At 45.1% G+C, this 22,201-nt stretch overlaps 1 protein-coding gene across 2 annotated transcripts; it reads right to left on the minus strand.

Annotated features, from left to right (window-relative positions):
• Positions 1-1,277: 1,277 nt before the first annotated feature.
• On the minus strand, positions 1,278-21,176 carry lrrc45 (leucine rich repeat containing 45). 2 transcript variants are annotated; one of them, XM_052478048.1, is made up of 18 exons: positions 21,079-21,176; positions 19,516-19,980; positions 19,187-19,248; positions 19,001-19,071; positions 18,570-18,748; positions 14,110-14,238; positions 13,861-13,973; positions 13,610-13,668; positions 10,619-10,696; positions 6,502-6,637; positions 6,307-6,384; positions 6,076-6,187; positions 5,879-5,949; positions 5,681-5,773; positions 5,338-5,430; positions 5,001-5,174; positions 4,562-4,709; positions 1,278-4,370 (listed from the first exon to the last, which is right to left on the minus strand). In XM_052478048.1, exons 2-18 carry the CDS (start codon positions 19,745-19,747, stop codon positions 4,177-4,179), a joined length of 2,022 nt encoding a protein of 673 aa, XP_052334008.1. In that variant the 5' UTR covers positions 19,748-19,980; positions 21,079-21,176; the 3' UTR covers positions 1,278-4,176. The 2 variants fall into 2 exon arrangements, with proteins under 2 accessions (XP_052334008.1, XP_052334007.1); XM_052478047.1 differs by having other exon boundaries at positions 13,604-13,668.
• Positions 21,177-22,201: the final 1,025 nt, after the last annotated feature.

Here is a 22,201-nt window from a genome sequence, read left to right on the forward strand (position 1 = left end):
TAGGGTTGAGTGATTTGTTCCAAAAACAATGCTTTTAGTTTGAGATATTTAGTAGCAGCCTATTGCTAGTTAACTATTTTTAAACTGGAGCTCTATGTTAAGGGTGCCAGTTATATTTTGTACTGTCGAAGCTGACGTGTATACAATTAAGTCGTCAGCGTACATAGACACACAGGCTTATTCAAGGTCATTGGAAGGTCATTAGTAAAAACAGAAAACAGTAATGGTCTAAGCCGGCTGCCCTGCGGTACACCACACTCAACCGAATTTGCATTAGAGGCTTCCATTATAGAAAACCCTCTGTGTTTTATTAGATAGGTAACTCTCCTCCATGACAAGGCAGATGATGTAAATCCATAACGATATCTGTGGCACCATGAGAGGCATGGGCATAGGTGTGGCTGAAGGATTCCTAGTGTCGCACCATGGACAGAACAACCACATCAGCACAGGAGAAAGGTGCGCTCACTTCAGCACCATGGACAGCGGCACTGTGGAAGGCTGCACTACCTGCAGGCTGGACCTCACTCAAGTGGAGCAGTTTGGAAGACACAGAGTGCCTACTCGCCCACTTACACTGTGTTTCTCGCTCCGTCAGGAGAGTTACGAACTCTGCCAGTGAGGCCACACCGCCGCAAGAGACTACATACAGGTGGTCGGTGTCTTTAACCACCCTCTTGCCTGAACCCTTGTAGACTAGAATGCCAGAGGCACTAAAAGCAAAAGCATCTGAAAGTAAAAGCATCTGAAACATGCTCTTTTGTTGTGTGTTTACACATTGCCAGCTTGTGTAAATTGGGGAAACCCCACTCTTTCTGACAATATCAAAAGCTGTACTTTTAAGGGGTTTGTCTTTTCTCCAATGTTTGACAACCATTGATTAAAAATATGGAATCTTGTTGATTTATGACTAAACAATTTAGCCTAAACTTAACAAAAACCATTTTTTATTGATAAAAAAAAATCACAGTACCAATCCCAAAACTGCAGTGCAAAAACCATATAAACAGACAGAAAAATGTACATCACACATAGGGCTGTTGTGGTGACCATATTACTGCCACAACTGCAGTCATGAGTCAAGACCTCAGTAAAATTCCATGTGAAGGTTGAGTTATGGTAATCTCCTTTTATGTACTCTGGACATAACACTACCATCAGGTCACTAATGGCCTGGTACTCAGGGCTCTACTGTTCCCCTAAACACTCTGACATCAACGCAAATGCAATCAAACAACAAAACAGTAGGCCTTTGAAGAAAGAAGTTCAACAGCAGGTTGAAACAGTAAGTGTTTGTATTTTCAAAGCCTAACACAATGAAATGGACAGTGACTTCAAAAGGTGATGATTCATTTAATACACCCATACACATTTTAGAGCTTATGCATTTGCATAGGCTTATGAGCCCAAACCCGAAAAAAAAAATACAATTACGATTTGTTACGAAAACATGTTATTATCGATGTTCCCGAACAGATTTCACTTGGTTTCCCAAATGAAGCACTGGGTAGCTGCAGGAACAAGGTTGGAGAGCCCATGGCATAAAGCGTTTGGGCAGAATATCACCTAACAGGGCAGTGAGAGCATGCTTCTCAAACACTGGTTGATGCATGGAGTGAAATAAGTGTTGTTATATTCATTTCTCAGCTTCTCATATTAAGCACATTCTCTGCTATAAAACCCAAGTAGATTACAAAACGGACTGGCGAGAAAGCGTGTGGCCTTCATTCGCTATTCCAGTGCATACAGATGACGGATTTTTCCCCCTGCTCCTCTTTATGTCCATTGGATAACGGGCCATTCTAAATTCAAAAGTAATTTTACATAGTAAAGACCTGTTGTTTCAAAAGATCACATTCTCGCTCAACATAGTCACTTCATATGCGTAGTCGCTCTGTAATGGGAAAAATATAACATAATTTACAGTAGGCCAACTCATATTTTGTTCTTCTGAAATACATTTTCTTTTGACCTAACTAAAATAAATAAATGGATTTATTCTGATGGTGTATAGTAAATTGACTTAGACTTTTTAAAATGTTGATGTTCCAAAGGTACGCCTGGAGATGCTAAAAGTGTTTATGTTAATTAATGGTAAATTACCAGTGGGACAGGCAGTCTTTTGCATTACAATAACCATCTGACAAAATTTTATGACTGTCACAGCTCTAATCACACACCATTCAATTGCACTTGATTTGCTGATTTGTACAACCATAAAAGCTTCAAGAATTGTGACATGTAATAACTGTCAGTCATTGATATCGATGAGCACATCTTAAAACCTGGTGTAAGTAGCTTGTGAACACAACAGTTTATTACTATCCCTGACTGGGACTGAGTCTGAGAGAAACTACAGTGCATGCAGAATGTATTCAGACCCCTTGACTTGTTCAACATTTTGTTAGGTCACATCCTTATTCTAAAATGGATGAAATAGTTTCCCCCCCTCATCAATCTACACAAAACACCCCATAACGACAAAGAAAAAACAGTTCATTATTATTAATTTTTTTGCAAATGTATTATAAAAATAAAAAAAACAGAAGTACCATATTTACATAAGTATTCAGACCCTTTGCTATGTGACTCGGAATTTAGCTCAGGTGCATCCTGTTTCCATTGATCATCCTTGAGACGTTTCTACAACTTAATTGGAGTCCACCTGTGGTAAATTAAATTCATTCAACATGATTTGGAAAGGCAAACACCTATCTATATAAGGTCCCACAGTTGACAGTGCATGTCAGAGCAAAAACCAAGCCATGAGGACGAAGGAATTGTCTGTAGAGCTCTGAGACAGGATTGTGTCAAGGCACAGATCCGGGGAAGGGTACCAACACATTTCTGCAGCACTGAAGGTTCCCAAGAACACAGTGGCCTCCATCATTCTTAAATGGAAGAACCGAGACTCTTCCTAGAGATAGCCGCCCGGCCAAACTGAGCAATTGGGGAAGAACGGCCTTGGTCAGGGAGGTGACCAAGAACCCGATGGTCACTCTGACAGAGCTCTAGAGTTCCTCTGTGGAGATGGTTGTCCTTCTGGAAGGTTCTCCCATCTCTGCAGCACTTCACCAATCAGACCGTTATGGTAGAGTGGCCAGACGGAAGCCACTCCTCAGTAAAAAGACACATGACAGCCCACTTGGAGTTTGCCAAAAGGCACCTAAAGACTCTCAGACCATGAGAAAGAAGATTCTCTGGTCTGATGAAACCAAGATTGAACGCTTTGGCCTGAATGCCAATCGTCATGTCTGGAGGAAACCTGGCACCATCCCTACAGTGAAGTATGGTGGTGGCAGCATCATGTGGGGATGTTTTTCAGAGGCAGGGACTGGGAGACTAGTCAGGATCGAGGGGAAGATGAACAGAGCAAAGTACAGAGACCTGAGACTAGAGCGAAGGTTCACCTTTCAACAGGACATCAACCCTAAACATACACCCAAGAGTGGCTTTGGGACAAGACTCTCAATGTCCTTGAGTGGCCCAGCCAGAGCCTGGTTTTGAACCCGATTGAACATCTCTGGAGACCTGAAAATAGCTGTGCAGCGACGCTCCCCATCCAATCTGACAGAACTTGAGAGGTTCTGCAGAGAAAAATGGGAGAAACTCCCCAAATACAGGTGTAGCATCATACCCAAGAAGACTCGAGGCTGTAATCGCTGACAAAGTACAGAGTAAAAGTTCTGAATACTTACGTAAATGTGATATTTCAGTTCTGTATTTTTTTAAACCTATTTTTGCTTTGTCATTATGGGGTATTGTGTGTAGATTGATGAGGGGGGAAAAACAATTTAATCAATTTTAGAATAAGGCTGTAACGTAACAAAATGTGGAAAAAGTCGAGGGGTCTGAATACTCTACGAATGCACTGTACACCCGAAGCTGCAGATGTCTAGAGGTGAATATCTGTGCTGTTGATATTTTGTGCTGGAGGGACCAAAGGGCAGAGGGGGAAGGACCGGAGAGGAACACATGGAGTATGGGTGTAATAGAAAGGTTTGGGTCACTTTAGTATCCCACTTTGTGAGGGTGTATGGGCACAAGGTTGTAGGGGTAAATGGGACAGGGGTTAGGGGTCAGAGGTTATTTCTTGGGACTGCAGAACCCCAGTGGTGACCCCTATACTTAGTCCCTCCATAAGGATGGGAAGGGTCAAAGGTTAGATGTCAGAGGTCACTTCTTAGGACTGTAGTGCAGCGGTGACCCCTGTACGTATGTGAGTATAGCGTTCTGGAGGAAGCTAGCTCTCTGGGCCTCGTCCTCTCTCATCCTCTGGATCTCTGCCTCTCTCAGTCTCAGCTTCTCAAACAGAGATGATATCTCACTCTCCTTGTCCAGGGTGGCCTCTCTGTGGTTACTGGCCAGCACTGTGGTAGACAAGACATACATAGAACAAATACTGGTTATTTCAAGTGTGTCAACCAATTATGTCAACTGTAAAACAAAGAGGGAGGACAGGTGAGAGGCAAAAGAGAAAGGGTGAGATGGGGCTTATGTAGAGAAGAGGACAGAGATAGGATGAAGAGAGGAGATGGGAGGGAGAGGAGAGTGTGCATACCTTTCATCTCTCTCTCCAGAGCAGCTATCTTCTCCTTCAGTCCTCCCTGTGCGGTCCTCTCAGCCTGCAGGTGTCCCATCTGCTCCTGTAGCTCCACCCTGACCCGACTCACCTCTGCAACCTTCTCCTGGTCCTTACCAGACAACTCCTGGAGGGGGACAAATTCTCTATATTTAATTACACCAAAGTGCAAATATTACCATCCCAGTAAACATACAACCCCCACACAACGTTGTCTCTGCCCCTACACATATGAACATCATTCAGTGCTGAGAATTCACCAACCTGATTATGTTAAATCAGTAAAAATCACTTATTAGCATCAAATTGTCCCAGACAAATGTAAGACAAGTACACTGAACTTGATCTAGGTATTGTTTCAGTGTGTATAGTTGGTTGTTTTGTGCCAGTGGTCTCTCTGACACATTCCCAATCTGACCTGCTGCAGCTCCTCTATCCTGCGTCGTAGTCCGTCTGTCTCGATGCTCTGCTGTCCACTACGAGCCTGCAGCTCAGCTATGGTCTGTTTCTGCTGGGAACAGTGGCTCTGGGACTCATCACGGGACTGACGCAACCCACGCAGCTTCTCCTCTAACCCACTCACACGCTGCTGCTGCTCAGACAGAGGAGGGGATAGAGAAGAAAGAGTTGAATCCTCACATTGTTATTGCTTTTCCAAATTTCAGGCACACACACTGATACACAGAGACCCAGACAAACAAACACAGTTTCTAACAAATTACATTGAGTTGTTCTACAACAGGTGTATAAAGTACCTCCTCCAGGCGAACCTGTACCCGCACCTTCCCCTGTTCCTCCTCTGCCTGGGCTCTCTCTGTAACACAGGCTGCCTTGGCCCTGCTCAACTCCTACAATACGAAAAACACAGTTATACAGGCTGCCTTTGCCCTGATCAACTCCAACAGAGCAGAAGCATACATTAACACAGGCTGCCTTGTCCCTGATCAACTCCAACAAGACAGTTCAGGACAGAAAGACACAGTTTCACCTCTGTACTGTCATCTATAGGGATCTTGTGCCACATTATGGTCATTGGAATTTAATTGTGATTTACTGAAGGCAATACATTATCAAAAATATCCAATATAAAGAGCTGACCTCCTCCAGCTGTATCCTCTGTCCCTCCAGTTTGAGGATCCGGTCCTGTAGAGCCCTCTGACTCTCCTCAAGGTGACGATTCACATGGTCCACCTACACGCACACAAACCCACAATGTACACTCAATAAAGGGAAAAAGACAGAGTCTGTTGTATATTTAGTGAGAGACATTGTCAGACAGCAGGTTGTCTTCTCTACCTCTTTCTGTCGAAGGTTATTCATGTCCTCCAGAGACTGTTTAGATCTCTTCTTCTCCATCTCCAAACGCTCTGAGGGGGAGAGAAGATATTGAGTATACTCTCTCTGTGTGTGTGTGTGTGTGTGTGTGTGTGTGTGTGTGTGTGTGTGTGTGTGTGTGTGTGTGTGTGTGTGTGTGTGTGTGTGTGTGTGTGTACCTTCTGCCTGTGCTAGCCGTAGCTTTAGCTCTGCTGTGCTGTTGGTGAGCTCCTGCTTCAGCTCAAAAATCTGGTCCTGCTGAGACTTACACCTGCTCTCCATCTTCTCCAACTAACACACACACACACACACACACACAACGAGAGACTGACTCCGTAAACAGCTTAGGTACTGCATCAAAAACACAAACATTATATTCATACACACAAGCGCACACACACAACTTATACCTTATTCTTGAGCTGTACGTTTGTCTCTGACATACTGTTAATCTCTCTGAGGAGCTTCCCCTCCCTCAGAGCACTGTCCTGCAGAACCAAACACACACACCACAATGTTATGCTCACATACATCTTAACCAGACCATCTGTACATCAGTCTCGCCGTCCCCTTCCCCCTTCCTAGTACCTCCCCTCCATTCATACCTCCTGTTCTTTCTTCCTCTCCCTGCTCTGTCGTTCTCTCTGCTCGTCTTTCTCAGTCTTCACTCTGGTCAGCAGCTCTCCCAGGTTGTGGTTCTTCTGTTCCGACATGGCCAGTGCTGCCTCAGTCATCTGGAATCTAGACACACAGAACGGTCAGGTGTGTGTCTGTGAAAGTCAAAAGAAGGCCAGTTTTATTGCTTCTTTAAACCAGAACAACAGTTTTCAGCTTTGCTAACATAATTGCAAATGATCAATTAGCCTTTTAAAATTATAAACTTGTATTTGCTAACACAACGTGCCATTTGAACACATGAGTGATGGTTGCTGATAATGAGCCTCTGTACGCCTATGTAGATATTCCATTAAAAAAATCAGCTGTTTCCAGCTACAATAGTCATTTACAAAATTACCAATGTCTACACTGTATTTTTGAAATTGTACCCCCTTTTTCTCCCCAATTTCGTGGTATCCAATTGTTAGTAATTACTATATTTTTCTCATCGCTACATCTCCCGTACGGGCTCGGGAGAAACGAAGGTCGAAAGCCATGCGTCCTCCGAAACACAACCCAACCAAGCCGCAAAGCTTATTAACACAGCGCGCATCCAACCCGGAAGCCAGCCGCACCAATGTGTCGGAGGAAACACCATGCCCCCGGCGACCTGGTTAGCGTGCACTGCGCCCGGCCCGCCACAGGATAGGCCAAACCCTCCCTAACCCGGACGATGCTAGGCCAATTGAGCGTCACCCCATCGAGCCTGGGCTCGAACCCAGAGTCTCTGGTGGCACAGCTAGCACTGCAATGCAGTGCCTTAGTCCACAGCGCCACCCGGGAGGCCCTACACTGTAATTCTGATAAATGTGCTTTTCTTTCAAAAACAAGGACATTTCTAAGTGACCCCAAACTTTTGAACAGTAGTGTATATCTAAGACAGAGTGGATGCCACCCTCCATAGGGTTTATCCAGAGGTACAGTAGTACCTGTGTCCTGTATGAATGAGCCCTGAGGGAGAGGGGTCTGAAGTGGGTCACCGTGGATATATATATAGCCCCCTGCCTGGGTCCTCTACCTGAGAACCAAGAATATCTGTCTTTTTAAGTGCCTGATTAAAAATTCAACATGGGTTTCTTCTAGTCACAGCATCAGTACTTCATTAAGATAAAGGAGATGTGGTGATGAGATTTAAAACAAGATATGGAAGGTGAGGAACTTTCACTTAAGACTCATATTAGTCAAATTCTCATATATTTACATGTGGCTCAAAAGTCTTCTAATCATTGTAGATCTAAACATAGACAGTAAGAAGTACCAGTAACGCACTCACTACGGAAGTGATCCGATGAAGCGGATTTGATTTATTTCACCTGTATTTAACCAGGTAGGCAAGTTGAGAACAAGATCTCATTTACAATTGCGACCTGGCGACCTGGATGCTAAACTACAGGACTGTTTTGCTAGCACAGACTGGAATATGGTCCAGGATTCATCCGATGGCATTGAGGAGTTTACCACATCAGTCAACGGCTTCATTAATAAGTGCATCGACGATGTCGTCCCCACAGTGGCGAGTACGTACTAGAGGTCGACCGATTAATCGGAATGGCCGATTAATTAGGGCCGATTTCAAGTTTATAACAATTTTGTCTATTTTTTTTTTTTTACAACTTTATTTAATTCAATGATGGCCTAGGAACGGTGGGGTAACTGCCTTGTTCAGGGGCAGAACGACAGATTTTTGCCTTGTCAGCTCAGGGATTCAATCTTGCAACCTTACGGTTAACTAGTCCAACGCTCGAACCACCTGCCTCTCATTGCACTCCACAAGGAGTTATACGAATGCAGTAAGAAGCCAAGGTAAGTTTAATGCTAGCTAGCAACTTATCTTATAAAAAACAACCAATCAATCATAATCACCAGTTATAACTACACATGGTTGATGATATTACTAGTTTATCTAGCGTGTCCTACGTTGCATATAATCGATGCGGTGCGCATTCTCGAAAAAGAACTGTCATTGCTCCAACGTGTACCTAACCATAAACATACCAGATAGCACCATAGCATACCAGATAAGCTAAATACCTTCTCTGCTCAATTTGAGGCAAGCAACACTGAACCATGCATGAGAGCACCAGCTGTTCCGGACAACTGTGTGAGTAGGACCTTTAAACAGGTAAACATTCAGAGAGCCGCAGGGCCAGACGGATTACCAGGACATGTACTCAGCGCATGCACTGACCAGCTGGCAAGTCGCTTCACAGACATTTTCAAACTCTCACTGACCTAGTCTGTAATACCTACATGTTTCAAACAGACCACCATAGTCCCTGTGCCCAAGAACGCCAAGGTAACCTGTCTAAATGACTATCGCACCGTAGCACTTACATCTGGAGCCATGAAATGCTTTGAAAGGCTGGTCATGGCTCACATCAACACCATAATCCTAAACACCCTGGAGCCACTCCAATTCGCATACCGCCCAAACAGATCCACAGATGACGCAATCTCTATTGCACTCCACACTGCCCTTTCCCATCTGGACAAAAAGAAAACCTGTGAGAGAATACTGTTCAATTACTACAGTTCACGGTTCAACACCATAGTGCCATCCAAGCTCATCACTAAGCTAAGGATCCTGCGACTGAACACCTCCCTCTGCAACTGAATCCTGGACTTCCTGACGGGCCACCTCCAGGTGGTGGGGGTAGGCAACAACACATCCACAATGCTGACCCTCAACACGAGGGCACCTCAGGGGTGCGTGCTTAGTGTCCTCCTGTACTCCCTGTTCATACATGACTGCATGCCCATGCACGACTGCAACACCATCATTAAGTTTGCAAACGACACGACGGTGGTAGGCCAAATCACAGACGACGATGAAACAGCTTATAGGGAGGAGGTCAGAGACAACGTCAGCAAGACAACGGAGCTGATCGCGGACCACAGGAAAGGAGGGCCGAGCACGCCCCCATTCACATCGACGGGGCTATAGTGGAGCGGGTCAAGAGCTTCAAGTTCCTCTGTGTCCACATCAGTAAGGAACTATCATGGTCCAAGCACACCAACACAGTCATGAAGAAGGCACAACAATGCCTCTGCTCCCTCTGGAGTCTGAAAAGATTTGACGTGGGCCCTCAGACCCTCAAAGTTCTACAGCTGCACCACTGAGAGCATCTATGGCAACTGCTTGGCATCCGACCATAACATGCTGACTACACCGGGCGAGCGTGCATGTTGATTAATCCACAGATAAAAGGGTAAACCAAGTTTGTTTATAGTAATCTCTCCTCCTTTTTGCTTCTTCTTCTGACTTTATATGGTGGTTGGCAACCAACTTTAAGGTGCATTACCACCACCACTGGCCTGAAGTGTGGACCTCAGTTCATCTTTCAATCATCCACATGGGTATATGCTCTGAAAAACCAATGAGGATATGGTCCAGTTATTCTAACGATTGTGACACTGGGGCTGAGCTCCCTGCCATCCAGGACCTCTATACCAGGTGGTGTCAGAGGAAGGACCTAAAACTTGTCAAAACTCCAGTCACCTAAGTCATAGACTGTTCTTTCTGCTACCACAAGGCAAGTGGTACCTGAGATCCAAGTCTGGGACCAAAAGGCTCCTGGACAGCTTCTACCACCAAGCCATAAGACTGCTAAACAGTTCATCAAATGGCTACCTGGACTATTTGCATCGAACCACATTTTTTTGCACTAACTCTCTTGCAATGGCTCTATGAACTCACTGGACTCTACCCACACACTCGCACTCCAACACACACATACACTCACACACAGACATACACGCACGCACCCATATTGACGCCACATATTGACACTTTCACACACGCTGATGCTACTCTGTTTATTATCTATCATGATTGCCTAGTCACGACCTCGTACCCCTGCACATTGACTTGGTACCGGTTCTCCTTCTATATAGTCTCGTTATTGTTGTGTTACTATTTCTTTCTTTAAAAATGTTTCTTACTTTTTAACTGTGCATTGTTGAGAAAGGACTCGTAAGTAAGCATTTCACAGTAAAATCTACACCTGTTGATGTGACTTGAGGATGAATGTGGGGTTTAAACATGGACTGATGAGGCCTGCTTACTTGGCTGTGAGAGAGTTGACAACAGACTTCCTCTCGTTCAGGGCCTCCTGTAGCTGACCCACATGGATAGATGTGGTCCTGGAGGAGAGGGAAACACAGGGTCATTAATATGTACAGAGCCTTCAGAAAGTATTCATACCCCTCGACTTATTCCACATTGTGCGTTACAGCCTGAATTCAAAATGTATTAAATAGATCTTCACACAATAGCCCATAACGAAAGTACTTTTTTTTTTTTTAAATGTTTGCAAATGTATTGAAAATAAAGAACACTCTCATTTACATAAGTATTCAACCTCTGAGTCAATAAATGTCAGAATCACCTTTGGCAGTGAATACAGCTGTGAGTCTTTCTGGGTAAGTCTCGAAGATCTTTGCACACCTGGATTGTACAATATTTGCACAATATTATTGTTTTATTCTTCAAGCTCTGTCAAGTTGGTTGTTGATGATTGCTAGACAGCCATTTTCAAGTCTTGCAATTGATTTTCAAGCCGATTTAAGTCAAAACTGTAACTAGGCCATTCAGGAAAATTCAATGTCCAGTGTATATTTGGCCTTGTATTTTAGGTTATTGTCCTGCTGAAAAGTGAATGTCTCCCAGTGTCTCTTGGAAAGCAAACTGAACCAGGTTTTCCTCTAGGATTTTGCCTGTGCTTTTGCCGTTTATTTTTATCCTAAAAACTCCCTAGTCCTTGCCGATGACAAGCATATCCATAACATGATGCAGCCACCACCATGCTTGAAAACATGAGTGTTACGCAATGATGTGTTGTGTTTACCCCAAACATAACTCTTTGTGTTCAGGATAAAAAGTTAATTTATTTTTGGGCAGTTTTACTTTAGTGCCTTACTTTAGTGCCTTATTAAATTTGTATTTGAAATTCACTGCTCAACAGAGAGACCTTACAGATAATTGTATGTGTGGGATACAGAGATAAGGTTGTCATTCAAAAAAATCATGTTAAAACACTATTATTGTAAAGTCCATGCAACTTATTATACAACTTGTTAAGCACATTTTTACTCCTAAACGTATTTAGACTTGCCATAACAAAAGGGGTTGAATACTTATTGACTCAAGACATTTCAGCTTTTCATTTTCAATTAATTAGTAAAATATCTAAAAAACGTAATTCTACTTTGACATTGAGGTTTTGTGTGTACGCCATTACAACAAAATCTCAATTTAATCCATTTTAAATTCTGTCCATAAAACAACAAAATGTGGAAAAAGTAAAAGGGTGTGAATACTTTCTGAAAGCACTGTATGTCTATAGATTGTATATACAGTGCATTCAGAAAGTATTCAGACCCCTTACCCTTTTCCACATTTTGTTATGTTACAGCCTTATTCTAAAATGGATTAAATAAAAATAAAAAACTCAATCTACACACAATACACCATAATGACAAAGCGAAAACAGGTTTTTAGAATTATTTATTTTTTTAAACAGAAATACATTATGTAAATAAGTATTCAGACCCTTTGCTCTGAGACTCGAAATTTAGCTCAGATGTTTCTACAACTTAATTGGAGATGTTTCTACAACTTAATTGAATTTACCACAGGTGGACTCCGATCGATTGGACATGATGTAGAAAAGCACACACCTGTCTATATAAAGGTCCCACAGTTGACAGCGCATTTAAAAATATAAAAAAACAAGCCATGAGGTTGAAGGAATTGTCCGTAGAGCTCCGAGACAGGATTGTGTCGAGGCACAGATCTGGGGAAGGGTACCAACACATTTCTGCAGCATTGAAGATCCCCAAGAACACAGTGGCCTCCATCATTCTTAAATGGAAGAAGTTTGGAACTAGAGCTGGCCGCTCGGCCAAACTGAGCAATCGGGGGAGAAGGGCCTTGGTCAGTGAGGTGACAAAGAACCCGATGGTCACTCTGACAGAGTTTCAGATTGTCTGTGGAGATGGGAGGACCTTCCAGAAAGACAACCATCTCTGCAGCGCTCCACCAATCAGGCCAGACGGAAGCCCCTCAGTAAAAGGCACATGACAGCCCGCTTGGAATTGGCCAAAAGGCACCTAAAGGACTCTCAGACCATGAGAAACAAGATTCTCTGGTCTGATGAAACCAAGATTGAACTCCTAGGCATGAATGCCAAGCGTCTGGAGGAAACCTGGCACTATCCCTACGGTGAAGCATGGTGGTGGCAGCATCATGCTGTGAGGATGTTTTTCAGCTGCAGGGACTGGCAGACTAGTCAGGATCGAGGGAAAGATGAATGGAGCAAAGTACAGAGAGATTCTTGATGAAAACCTGCTCCAGAGCGCTCAGGACCTGAGACTGGGGGCGAAGGTTCACCTTCCAACAGGACAACGACCCTAAGTACACAGCAAAGACATCACAGGAGAGAAGTCTCTGAATGTCATTAAGTGGCCCAGCCAGAGCCAGGACTTCTCTAATCGAACATCTCTAGAGACCTGAAAATAGCTGTGCCGCAACGCTCCCCATCCAACCTGACAGAGCTTGAGGATCTGCAGAGAAGAATGGGAGAAACTCCCCAAATACAGGTGTGCCAAGCTTGTAGCGTCATACCAAGAAGACTCGAGGCCCTAATCTCTGCCGACGGTGCTTCATCTGAGTAAAAGGGTCAGAATACTTATGTAAATGTAATATTAACATTTTAGTTTTTTTTATGTCTAAAAAACATTTTTTGCTTTGTCATTATGGGGTATTGTGTGTAGATTGATGAGAAAAATAAATAATTTAATACATTTTAGAATAGGGCTGTAACACAACAAAATGTGGAAAAAGTCAAGGGGTCTGAATACTTTCCGAATGCACCGTAGCTACATGACCATTAGCCTGGGTGCCAGTCTGTTTCTGCTTTTAAGCCAAGTTGTCATTGTCTAACCAGACAAGTCCTGTTGGCAACACAATAACGTTGCTATTGTTGTTATTATTTTTCTTATTATTGTTGATGCAGAAACAGTCAAGGCTAATCTTATTGTACCACTCACGCTGACCTGGTGCTTCGGCCCATCTCGTCTCTCTGTTTGTCTATGGTCTCCATCAGACTCAGAAACTAAAGGGAGAGAGGGAAAGGCAACATAACCATCTTACATACAGGGCTTCTTGTTCATCTGCACACACATTTCTAAACATAAAATGGTAAATAATAAACCAAGATACAGTATATTATGTGCAGTGCTATTCCCTTGTCTCTCCCCTTCTTGTTCTACATGGAGGAGAAGTCTATTTCCCAGCAGCTCCATACCTGGCGTCCCTTCTCCTCCTTGAGGATCTGGATCTCCTTGCTGAGGACCTGGGTTCTGCTGCGGCTCTCTCTCACAGTGGACTGCCTGTCCGAGTTATGATCCATCGCCTGCTCTATGGAGGGGGGAGACCATATGTGGGGGGTGGTTACTTCAATCAAAAACATTACAATAACAGACGTTCAGCAACACACAAGCTTAGACAGACTGACTGACACTGAGACAGACAGACACACACAAAAACAGCTTACCGAGGGCTTTGAGTGTGTCGCTGGGGATGTTGTTTCCAGCCATCTCCAGGTGTGTCAGGGTCCTGTTCTGCTGTAGAGCCTCCAGGAAGGACCGGCCACCCAGCAGACCAATGTTGTTCCACCTCACATCTATGCAACCACAACACAGGCAACAGACCAGATAGAGAACCATGGCACCTTTGCTGTCTAGGCATCAAGTGGTACATTGTTCATGGACCCAGTCTCCCAGAAAAAAATCTAGTTCAAGCCTGTATCCTAACCCCAAAAAATGTGATATTTTCAGTTCTGAAGGTATTGAATCAGTCAGTGTAAGCAATATGGTGATGACCTTGCTTTCTCATGGGCTCTGGGGACCATATTGCTTACACCTACCTGGTTATTTCAGTTGTGAAGACAGTGACACCGAAGGTGTAGGGGCTAGGAGAATAGCTTCTGGGTTGTTTTCAGACAAGGCTTTGGTCTACTCCACAGGGATGTAATGATTCACAATACCCATTGGTCCCAGTTCAAATGTTTAAGACATGAGTGCATCGGTCCGGACCCCAAACCGATAGAAATGTAGCATGCATCAGTCAGGAAATAGATTCAAACATTACAAATCGCCGGTTCACTAAAATGTTTTGGACAAATGACTTTCTTTCTACCTTCTGAAAATACCGCTCATCTTTTGTGACAACTGCATCCTCTTCTTCAGTGTGGAACTAAGCATGTCATTGTGTTAACCCGCTTGTCCGCTTGTCATTCCAATTTCCTTGCATTAGCGTAGCCTTTTCTGTAGCCTGTCAACTATGTGTCTGTCTATCCCTGTTCTCTCCTCTCTGCACAGACCATACAAACGCTCCACACCGCGTGGCCGCGACCACCCTAACCTGGTGGTCCCAGCGCGTACGACCCACGTGGAGTTCCAGGTCTCCGGTAGCCTTTGGAACTGCCAATCTGCGGCCAACAAACACTGCTACTCCTACTGCTCTCTCCTCGTCCGCCCACGTGTTCTCGCACACCCCGAGAGCTTCTGGTCAGCGGGGTGGTGGCACCGGGATCCTCATCTCTCCCAAGTGGTCTTTCTCTCTTTCTCCCCTTACCCATCTGTCTATCGCCTCCTTTGAATTCCATGCTGTCACAGTTACCAGCCCTTTCAAGCTTAACATCCTTATCATTTATCGCCCTCCAGGTTCCCTTGGAGAGTTCATCAATGAGCTTGATGCCTTGATAAGCTCCTTTCCTGAGGACGGCTCACCTCTCACAGTTCTGGGCGACTTTAACCTCCCCACGTCTACCTTTGACTCATTCCTCTCTGCCTCCTTCTTTCCACTCCTCTCCTCTTTTGACCTCAATACGCTTGACCTCATCTTTACTAGATGCTGTTCTTCCACTAACCTCATTGCAACTCCCCTCCAAGTCTCCGACCACTACCTTGTATCCTTTTCCCTCTCGCTCTCATCCAACACTTCCCACACTGCCCCTACTCGGATGGTATCGCGCCGTCCCAACCTTCGCTCTCTCTCTCCCCGCTACTCTCTCCTCTTCCATCCTATCTTCTCTTCCTCTGCTCAAACTTTCTCCAACCTATCTCCTGATTCTGCCTCCTCAACCCTCCTCTCCTCCCTTACTGCATCCTTTGACTCCCTATGTCCCCTATCCTCCAGGCCGGCTCGGTCCTCCCCTCCCGCTCCGTGGCTCGACGACTCATTGCGAGCTCACAGAACAGGGCTCCGGGCAGCCGAGCGGAAATGGAGGAAAACTCGCCTCCCTGCGGACCTGGCATCCTTTCACTCCCTCCTCTCTACATTTTCCTCCTCTGTCTCTGCTGCTAAAGCCACTTTCTACCATTCTAAATTCCAAGCATCTGCCTCTAACCCTAGGAAGCTCTTTGCCACCTTCTCCTCCCTCCTGAATCCCCCCCCCCCTCCTCCCTCTCTGCAGATGACTTCGTCAACCATTTTGAAAAGAAGGTCGATGACATCCGATCCTCGTTTGCTAAGTCAAACGACACCGCTGGTTCTGCTCACACTGCCCTACCCTATGCTCTGACCTCTTTCTCCCTCTCTCTCCAGATGAAATCTCGCGTCTTGTGACGGCCGGCCGCCCAACAACCTGCCCGCTTGACCCTATCCCCTCCTCTCTTCTCCAGACCATTTCCGGAGACCTTCTCCCTTACCTCACCTCGCTCATCAACTCATCCCTGACCGCTGGCTACGCCCCTCCCGTCTTCAAGAGAGCGAGAGTTGCACCCCTTCTGAAAAAACCTACACTCGATCCCTCCGATGTCAACAACTACAGACCAGTATCCTTCTCTCTTTTCTCTCCAAAACTCTTGAGCGTGCCGTCCTTGGCCAGCTCTACCGCTATCTCTCTCAGAATGACCTTCTTGATCCAAATCAGTCAGGTTTCAAGACTAGTCATTCAACTGAGACTGCTCTTCTCTGTATCACGGAGGCGCTCCGCACTGCTAAAGCTAACTCTCTCCTCTGCTCTCATCCTTCTAGACCTATCGGCTGCCTTCGATACTGTGAACCATCAGATCCTCCTCTCCACCCTCTCCGAGTTGGGCATCTCGGCGCGGCCCACGCTTGGATTGCGTCCTACCTGACAGGTCGCTCCTACCAGGTGGCGTGGCGAGAATCTGTCTCCTCACCACGCGCTCTCACCACTGGTGTCCCCCAGGGCTCTGTTCTAGGCCCCTCTCTTATTCTCGCTATACACCAAGTCACTTGGCTCTGTCATAACCTCACATGGTCTCTCCTATCATTGCTATGCAGACGACACACAATTAATCTTCTCCTTTCCCCTTCTGATGACCAGGTGGCGAATCGCATCTCTGCATGTCTGGCAGACATATCAGTGTGGATGACGGATCACCACCTCAAGCTGAACCTCAGCAAGACGGAGCTCCTCTTCCTCCCGGGAAGGACTGCCCGCTCCATGATCTCGCCATCACGGTTGACAACTCCATTGTGTCCTCCTCCCAGAGCGCTAAGAACCTTGGCGTGATCCTGGACAACACCCTGACGTTCTCAACTAACATCAAGGCGGTGTCCCGTTCCTGTAGGTTCATGCTCTACAACATCCGCAGAGTACGACCCTGCCTCACACAGGAAGCGGCGCAGGTCCTAATCCAGGCACTTGTCATCTCCCGTCTTGATTACTGCAACTCGCTGTTGGCTGGGCTCCCTGCCTGTGCCATTAAACCCCTACAACTCATCCAGAACGCCGCAGCCCGTCTGGTGTTCAACCTTCCAAGTTCTCTCACGTCACCCCGCTCCTCCGCTCTCTCCACTGGCTTCCAGTTGAAGCTCGCATCCGCTACAAGACCATGGTGCTCGCCTACGGAGCTGTGAGGGGAACGGCACCTCAGTACCTCCAGGCTCTGATCAGGCCCTACACCCAAACAAGGGCACTGCGTTCATCCACCTCTGGCCTGCTCGCCTCCCTACCACTGAGGAAGTACAGTTCCCGCTCAGCCCAGTCAAAACTGTTCGCTGCTCTGGCCCCCAATGGTGGAACAAACTCCTCACGACGCCAGGACAGCGGAGTCAATCACCACCTTCCGGAGACACCTGAAACCCCACCTCTTCAAGGAATACCTAGGATAGGGTAAGTAAGGGTAGGTAATCCTTCTCCCCCCAACAAGATTTAGATGCAAGTGGCTGTTCCACTGGTTGTCATAAGGTGTATGCCTAAACAGCTGCGTTTCCATAACCAAAAATATTGTATTTTCAGCTGCTGTACAAAACCGAAAGTAAAAGAAATAGTGCGCATACAACCAATCTAGCGCTTCTTAGACTTGCTTTCAATGAGAATGACAGATCTACACTGAGTATACAAAGCATTAAGAACACCGCTTTTTCGAGGACAGACTGACCAGGTAAAAGCCATGATCCATTATTGATGCGTTTTTCACGCTCAACAGTTTCCAGTGTGTATCAAGAATGGTCCACCACCCAAAGGACATCCATAGACATACACAGTACATAATTTACACACACACAGAAGTCAGATCAGACAGATACAGCTCAGAAGCTCAACCTTTGAGCTCCATCAGCAGCTGATTTTTAATTTAGAATGAAAAATGAATGTGTTTATGGAACAAATATTAGTACATCGAATCGTATCGCATCGAACCGAATCGATTCTTTCCTCTAATCAAATCGCATTGAATTGCTTCAAACTAAAACATATTGTTCCCGTATCGGTGCCCATGCATCTAGATACATATTGAATCGTCCTGAAAGGGAAATATGCACGCCCCGACTACTCTAGTTGAATCTCGACTCTAGTGATCTTGGCTGTATTGAGTCATTTCCCAATGCGTGGTGCTCCTTTGTGAAGTTTTCCCTACGTACAGATCTAGGATCAGCTTCCTCTACCCACATCCTAAACTTAACTATTTGTGGGGGAAATGCAAAAAGCAAATCTGCATCTAAAAAGTAACTTAACCCTACACCTGCAAACCCACTGACCCAGTTCCTGCAGGGTGCTGTTCCGCTTGAGGGCCAGGCAGAGCTCCGAGGCCCCCTGGTGGTTGATCTGGTTATTGCGCAGGTCCAGCTGGGTGAGACAGGCGTTGGTGGCCAAACCCTCACAGAACACTGAGAACGCCTCCTCCCACATCCCCAACGCATTCCACTCCAACACCAGCCTGTGTCCAACACAACAACCTTAGCTTGGGTTATGGTTCCCTTAGCAATGCAGTATCGTTGTGTATGCACAACTCATGCTGGTCCCAGAAGAAAATAGAGGGATTCTTTTTATTTATTTAAAAAAATATAACTGAAATAATCTTAACATACCTGAACGCTTAGCCACATTTTATAGACATTTCAATAGAAATTTCAACCAAAAAGTTTTCATTGAATGATCTAGCTTGCTACTAGCTCACTAACCAACTCACCTGCACAGTGTCTTATTTCTCACCAACAGCTTCCCTAAAGCCTCAGCTCCTGTTGATCTCAAGTTATTTCCCTGACAACAAATAGAAAATATATGATCAAATTGAAATTTGTCAAGTCAGGCTGGCCACCCCATCTCAGACTGGTCAAGTGGTCTGCGGTGTGTAGAGGCCTCTGATGGTCCTTACCTTCAGATCCAGGACTTTAACAGTAGTGTTGGCACACAGCCCATTCAGGAGCAGCTTGGCACCTGGACATGACAAAGACAAGTGGCAGTCAGGAGCAAGTGTTATCAAAGCATTGCTATAAAAAGTGTTATCTAAGCATTATAACAATGTAACTAAACTGCAGCAACAAAGCAAACAGTTCTAGCTATATAATCTCTGTGCAGCAGTAGCAAAAGCCCTACAGGATTCATAGTACATCCATGGCTCAAATATACACAGTATCACACAGTCAGCACAGTAACAAAAAGACAGAAAGATCCCCACACGACTACCACCCAACAAACACATACCTTCCTCAGTGAGCATGCAGTCACTGAGGGCCAGCTCGGTGAAGAGTGTGTCTTTGTGAAGGACCCTCCCCAGCACGGCACAGGTGTCTACAGACAGGCTGTGTCCCCTCAGGTCCAGCCTGGATCCTGCTGCGGCTCCCCTGGTCTCCTGGAGCTGAGCTAGCACTGACTCCTGGGGATCCACGCCCCCCTCCTTACACAGACGCAGGTAGGTCCGTCTGAAATCCTCCATACCGGGCCGTACACTGTCTCAGAGCTGTTTGGATTCCTTTTGAGCTCCTCTGTTGTTTGTTACTAGTATTCTCCTCCTCTCTTTCAGTCCCTCTGTTCCTCTCCAGGTTCTCTGTGCAGCTTCAATCCCTCATCCGCCCACTCACCCCTTCTTTTCCTCTTCAGTTTTTCTTTGTTCCTTCCCGGACCCTCCGATCCTGCCCAGCACTGTGCTGTCGCCCTGGCCTGATGGAGCTGTGGGGTGAATTGGGAGACAAGTGAGGAAACCCAGCTTAGACTATGTCTGTCTGACATACAAAATAAATTACACATCATTTCTAGGCTCTTTACTCTCTCTCTCTCTGGGGTTTGGATGTCTTTAAAAAAAATCAGCTCAAGAGCTTTGTAAAATGGTAATTTACATCATTGAGTAACTGGAACTGGCTACAATAATCAACATTGCATAAATTACAGCAATAACTATGATTAACAAGCTAGCAGCTGGTGCAGAATTGTCAAAGCCTACTTTTGACCACTACATCAATTAGGATGCATTCAGAGCTAAAAATGACATCAGGCAGGCAGCAATCATCTCTTTCAGTGATTTTGGCAGACACTGCATGGCTGAAGAAGATGAAGCAATCCAGTCCACTATCCAATTAGTAATGATGGCCCTTCAGCAACTGCCACTGACACCATTGCTGATTTATCTAGCTAACGTTACCTAGCTATTTACCTAACTAGCTAGCTATTTAAATAGTAAGACTAAGGTTGCAGCACACTGTCTATCTAGTTAACCAAACCATTGAAAATGGTTGGATGAGTAGTAACCCACCTTATTTTTATTTTTTATTTTTTTTTCCCCCATTATTTAACCAGGCAAGTCAGTGAAGAACATATTCTTATTTTCAATGACGGCCTGGGAACAGTGGGTTAACTGCCTGTTCAGGGGCAGAACGACTCGGGGGTTTGAACTCACAACCTTCCGGTTACTAGTCCAACGCTCTAACCACTAGGCTACGCTGCCGCCCTTATTGTTGTTGACAAATGAGTTTATCCATGGCTGACAGGCTAGCTGTTACAGTAGTACAGTAAAGTTAGCTAATCTGTTAACATGGGTAATGGCTAATAGACTAACGGACGCTGTTTCTGTTAGTAAACAATGAGATTAACGTTAACTAGCTAGCTACATTACTGTAGTTACTGGCAGCTTGTTTAGCTAACTAGCTAACGTTACCTGTTCACCTTCCTGCAATATATTGCTTCCTAGCATTAAAAAAAAAGTCAAGAGAAGAAACGAGAGGAATTTACACCGTAGATCACATCGCTATAAGGTTTTTGGAAATATCAAACCTTGTTAGTTGTTGTTGAATGGTGCAAGTTTTTTGAGTTAGCTGGAAGGTAACCAGGAAGTGGGATTCACGTCGGATTGATATGTACGTAAGCGCAGTGCATGTCGTTACGTGTAGTTTTGAGAAGCGCGCGCGATGGAGGAGCCTTGGCGCTCAATTTGGAACATTATAGACTCTGTCTGTGCTTGCCTTTCATTATGTTTTCTAAAGAAATGGCTCAGTTGTTGCTTAGTCGCTCGTTTTGTTCAACATCTATAAACTGAAAGTAATGTTAATAGGGGCAGGTAGCCTAGCAGTTAGTGCAGAGAGACAGCAACAGGAGGGTTGCCAGTTCAAATCCCAGGTCTGACAGGAAGAATCTGTCAGGAAGTGAGCTGGCAACTGTAGAGTTGCTGGTATCAAAATCTTAAATGATGTTGCCTGCTGTTGTGCCCCTTGAGCAATGCATTTAACCCCCCACAACAACAGTGCCCAGTGTGGCAGCCCCCGCACCTCTCCAAAAAACATGTATGTCTTTCAGAGGGGTTGGGTTAAAAGCGGAAGTCAAATTTCATTTGGACCTTGTGTGCAATTGACCAATAAAGTGATCTCATACTTAATCTTAAAACTAGCTAGCTACATTATCAAACAGCCACAGACTGTTGGGCGATAGCTAGCTATATAGTTTGCTGTGGCTGCTTGAATCAGAAACATCTCAAAAGATCCGACTTTCGTCATCTCTTCTGATTAAGTGCTTCAGTTGTTCTTCAGTCGATCAAATCCTGAAAATAATAAAACTTAGTGGCCTGTTCTTTGAAATGAATTTAACCTTTGAAAACCGAAGTAACTTTACAACCTTGTAAACAAATGCGGCAGCATGTTGGTGGAAGTTGTGTGTTACAGATGACATATTGATCTGTGGATCTGAGCATTCCACACCTGTCTGAGAATAAGCAGCTTTGTTTGACCTGAAATTGGGTTTGTCCTAAAAGACAGAGGGAGAGAGAGACAAAAACTCTTATTTAAACCCAGAGGAGGAAAGAAAGAGTTCTCAGACGGGGTTTAGGCTGTTGTGAGGAACTGAGTTCAGTTTGTGTTTCAGCATCCTTCACTCGGACACACAAACAGAGGAACTTGGGCCACAA

Source organism: Oncorhynchus keta, chromosome 24, assembly GCF_023373465.1.
Source record: "Oncorhynchus keta strain PuntledgeMale-10-30-2019 chromosome 24, Oket_V2, whole genome shotgun sequence".
Taxonomy (NCBI): Eukaryota; Metazoa; Chordata; class Actinopteri; order Salmoniformes; family Salmonidae; genus Oncorhynchus; species Oncorhynchus keta.

What these genes read in the sequence shown, in the direction of transcription:
- lrrc45 (XM_052478047.1), bottom strand. Translation starts at nt 19,747, where the DNA reads ATGGAGGATTTCAGACGGACCTACCTGCGTCTGTGTAAGGAGGGGGGC. An exon ending in CTGCATGCTCACTGAGGAAG is followed by an intron (nt 19,249 to 19,515) that starts GTATGTGTTTGT and finishes TGTCATGTCCAG; the next exon opens with GTGCCAAGCTGCTCCTGAAT. An exon ending in ACGTACAGCTCAAGAATAAG is followed by an intron (nt 6,188 to 6,306) that starts GTATAAGTTGTG and finishes TGTGTGTGTTAG; the next exon opens with TTGGAGAAGATGGAGAGCAG.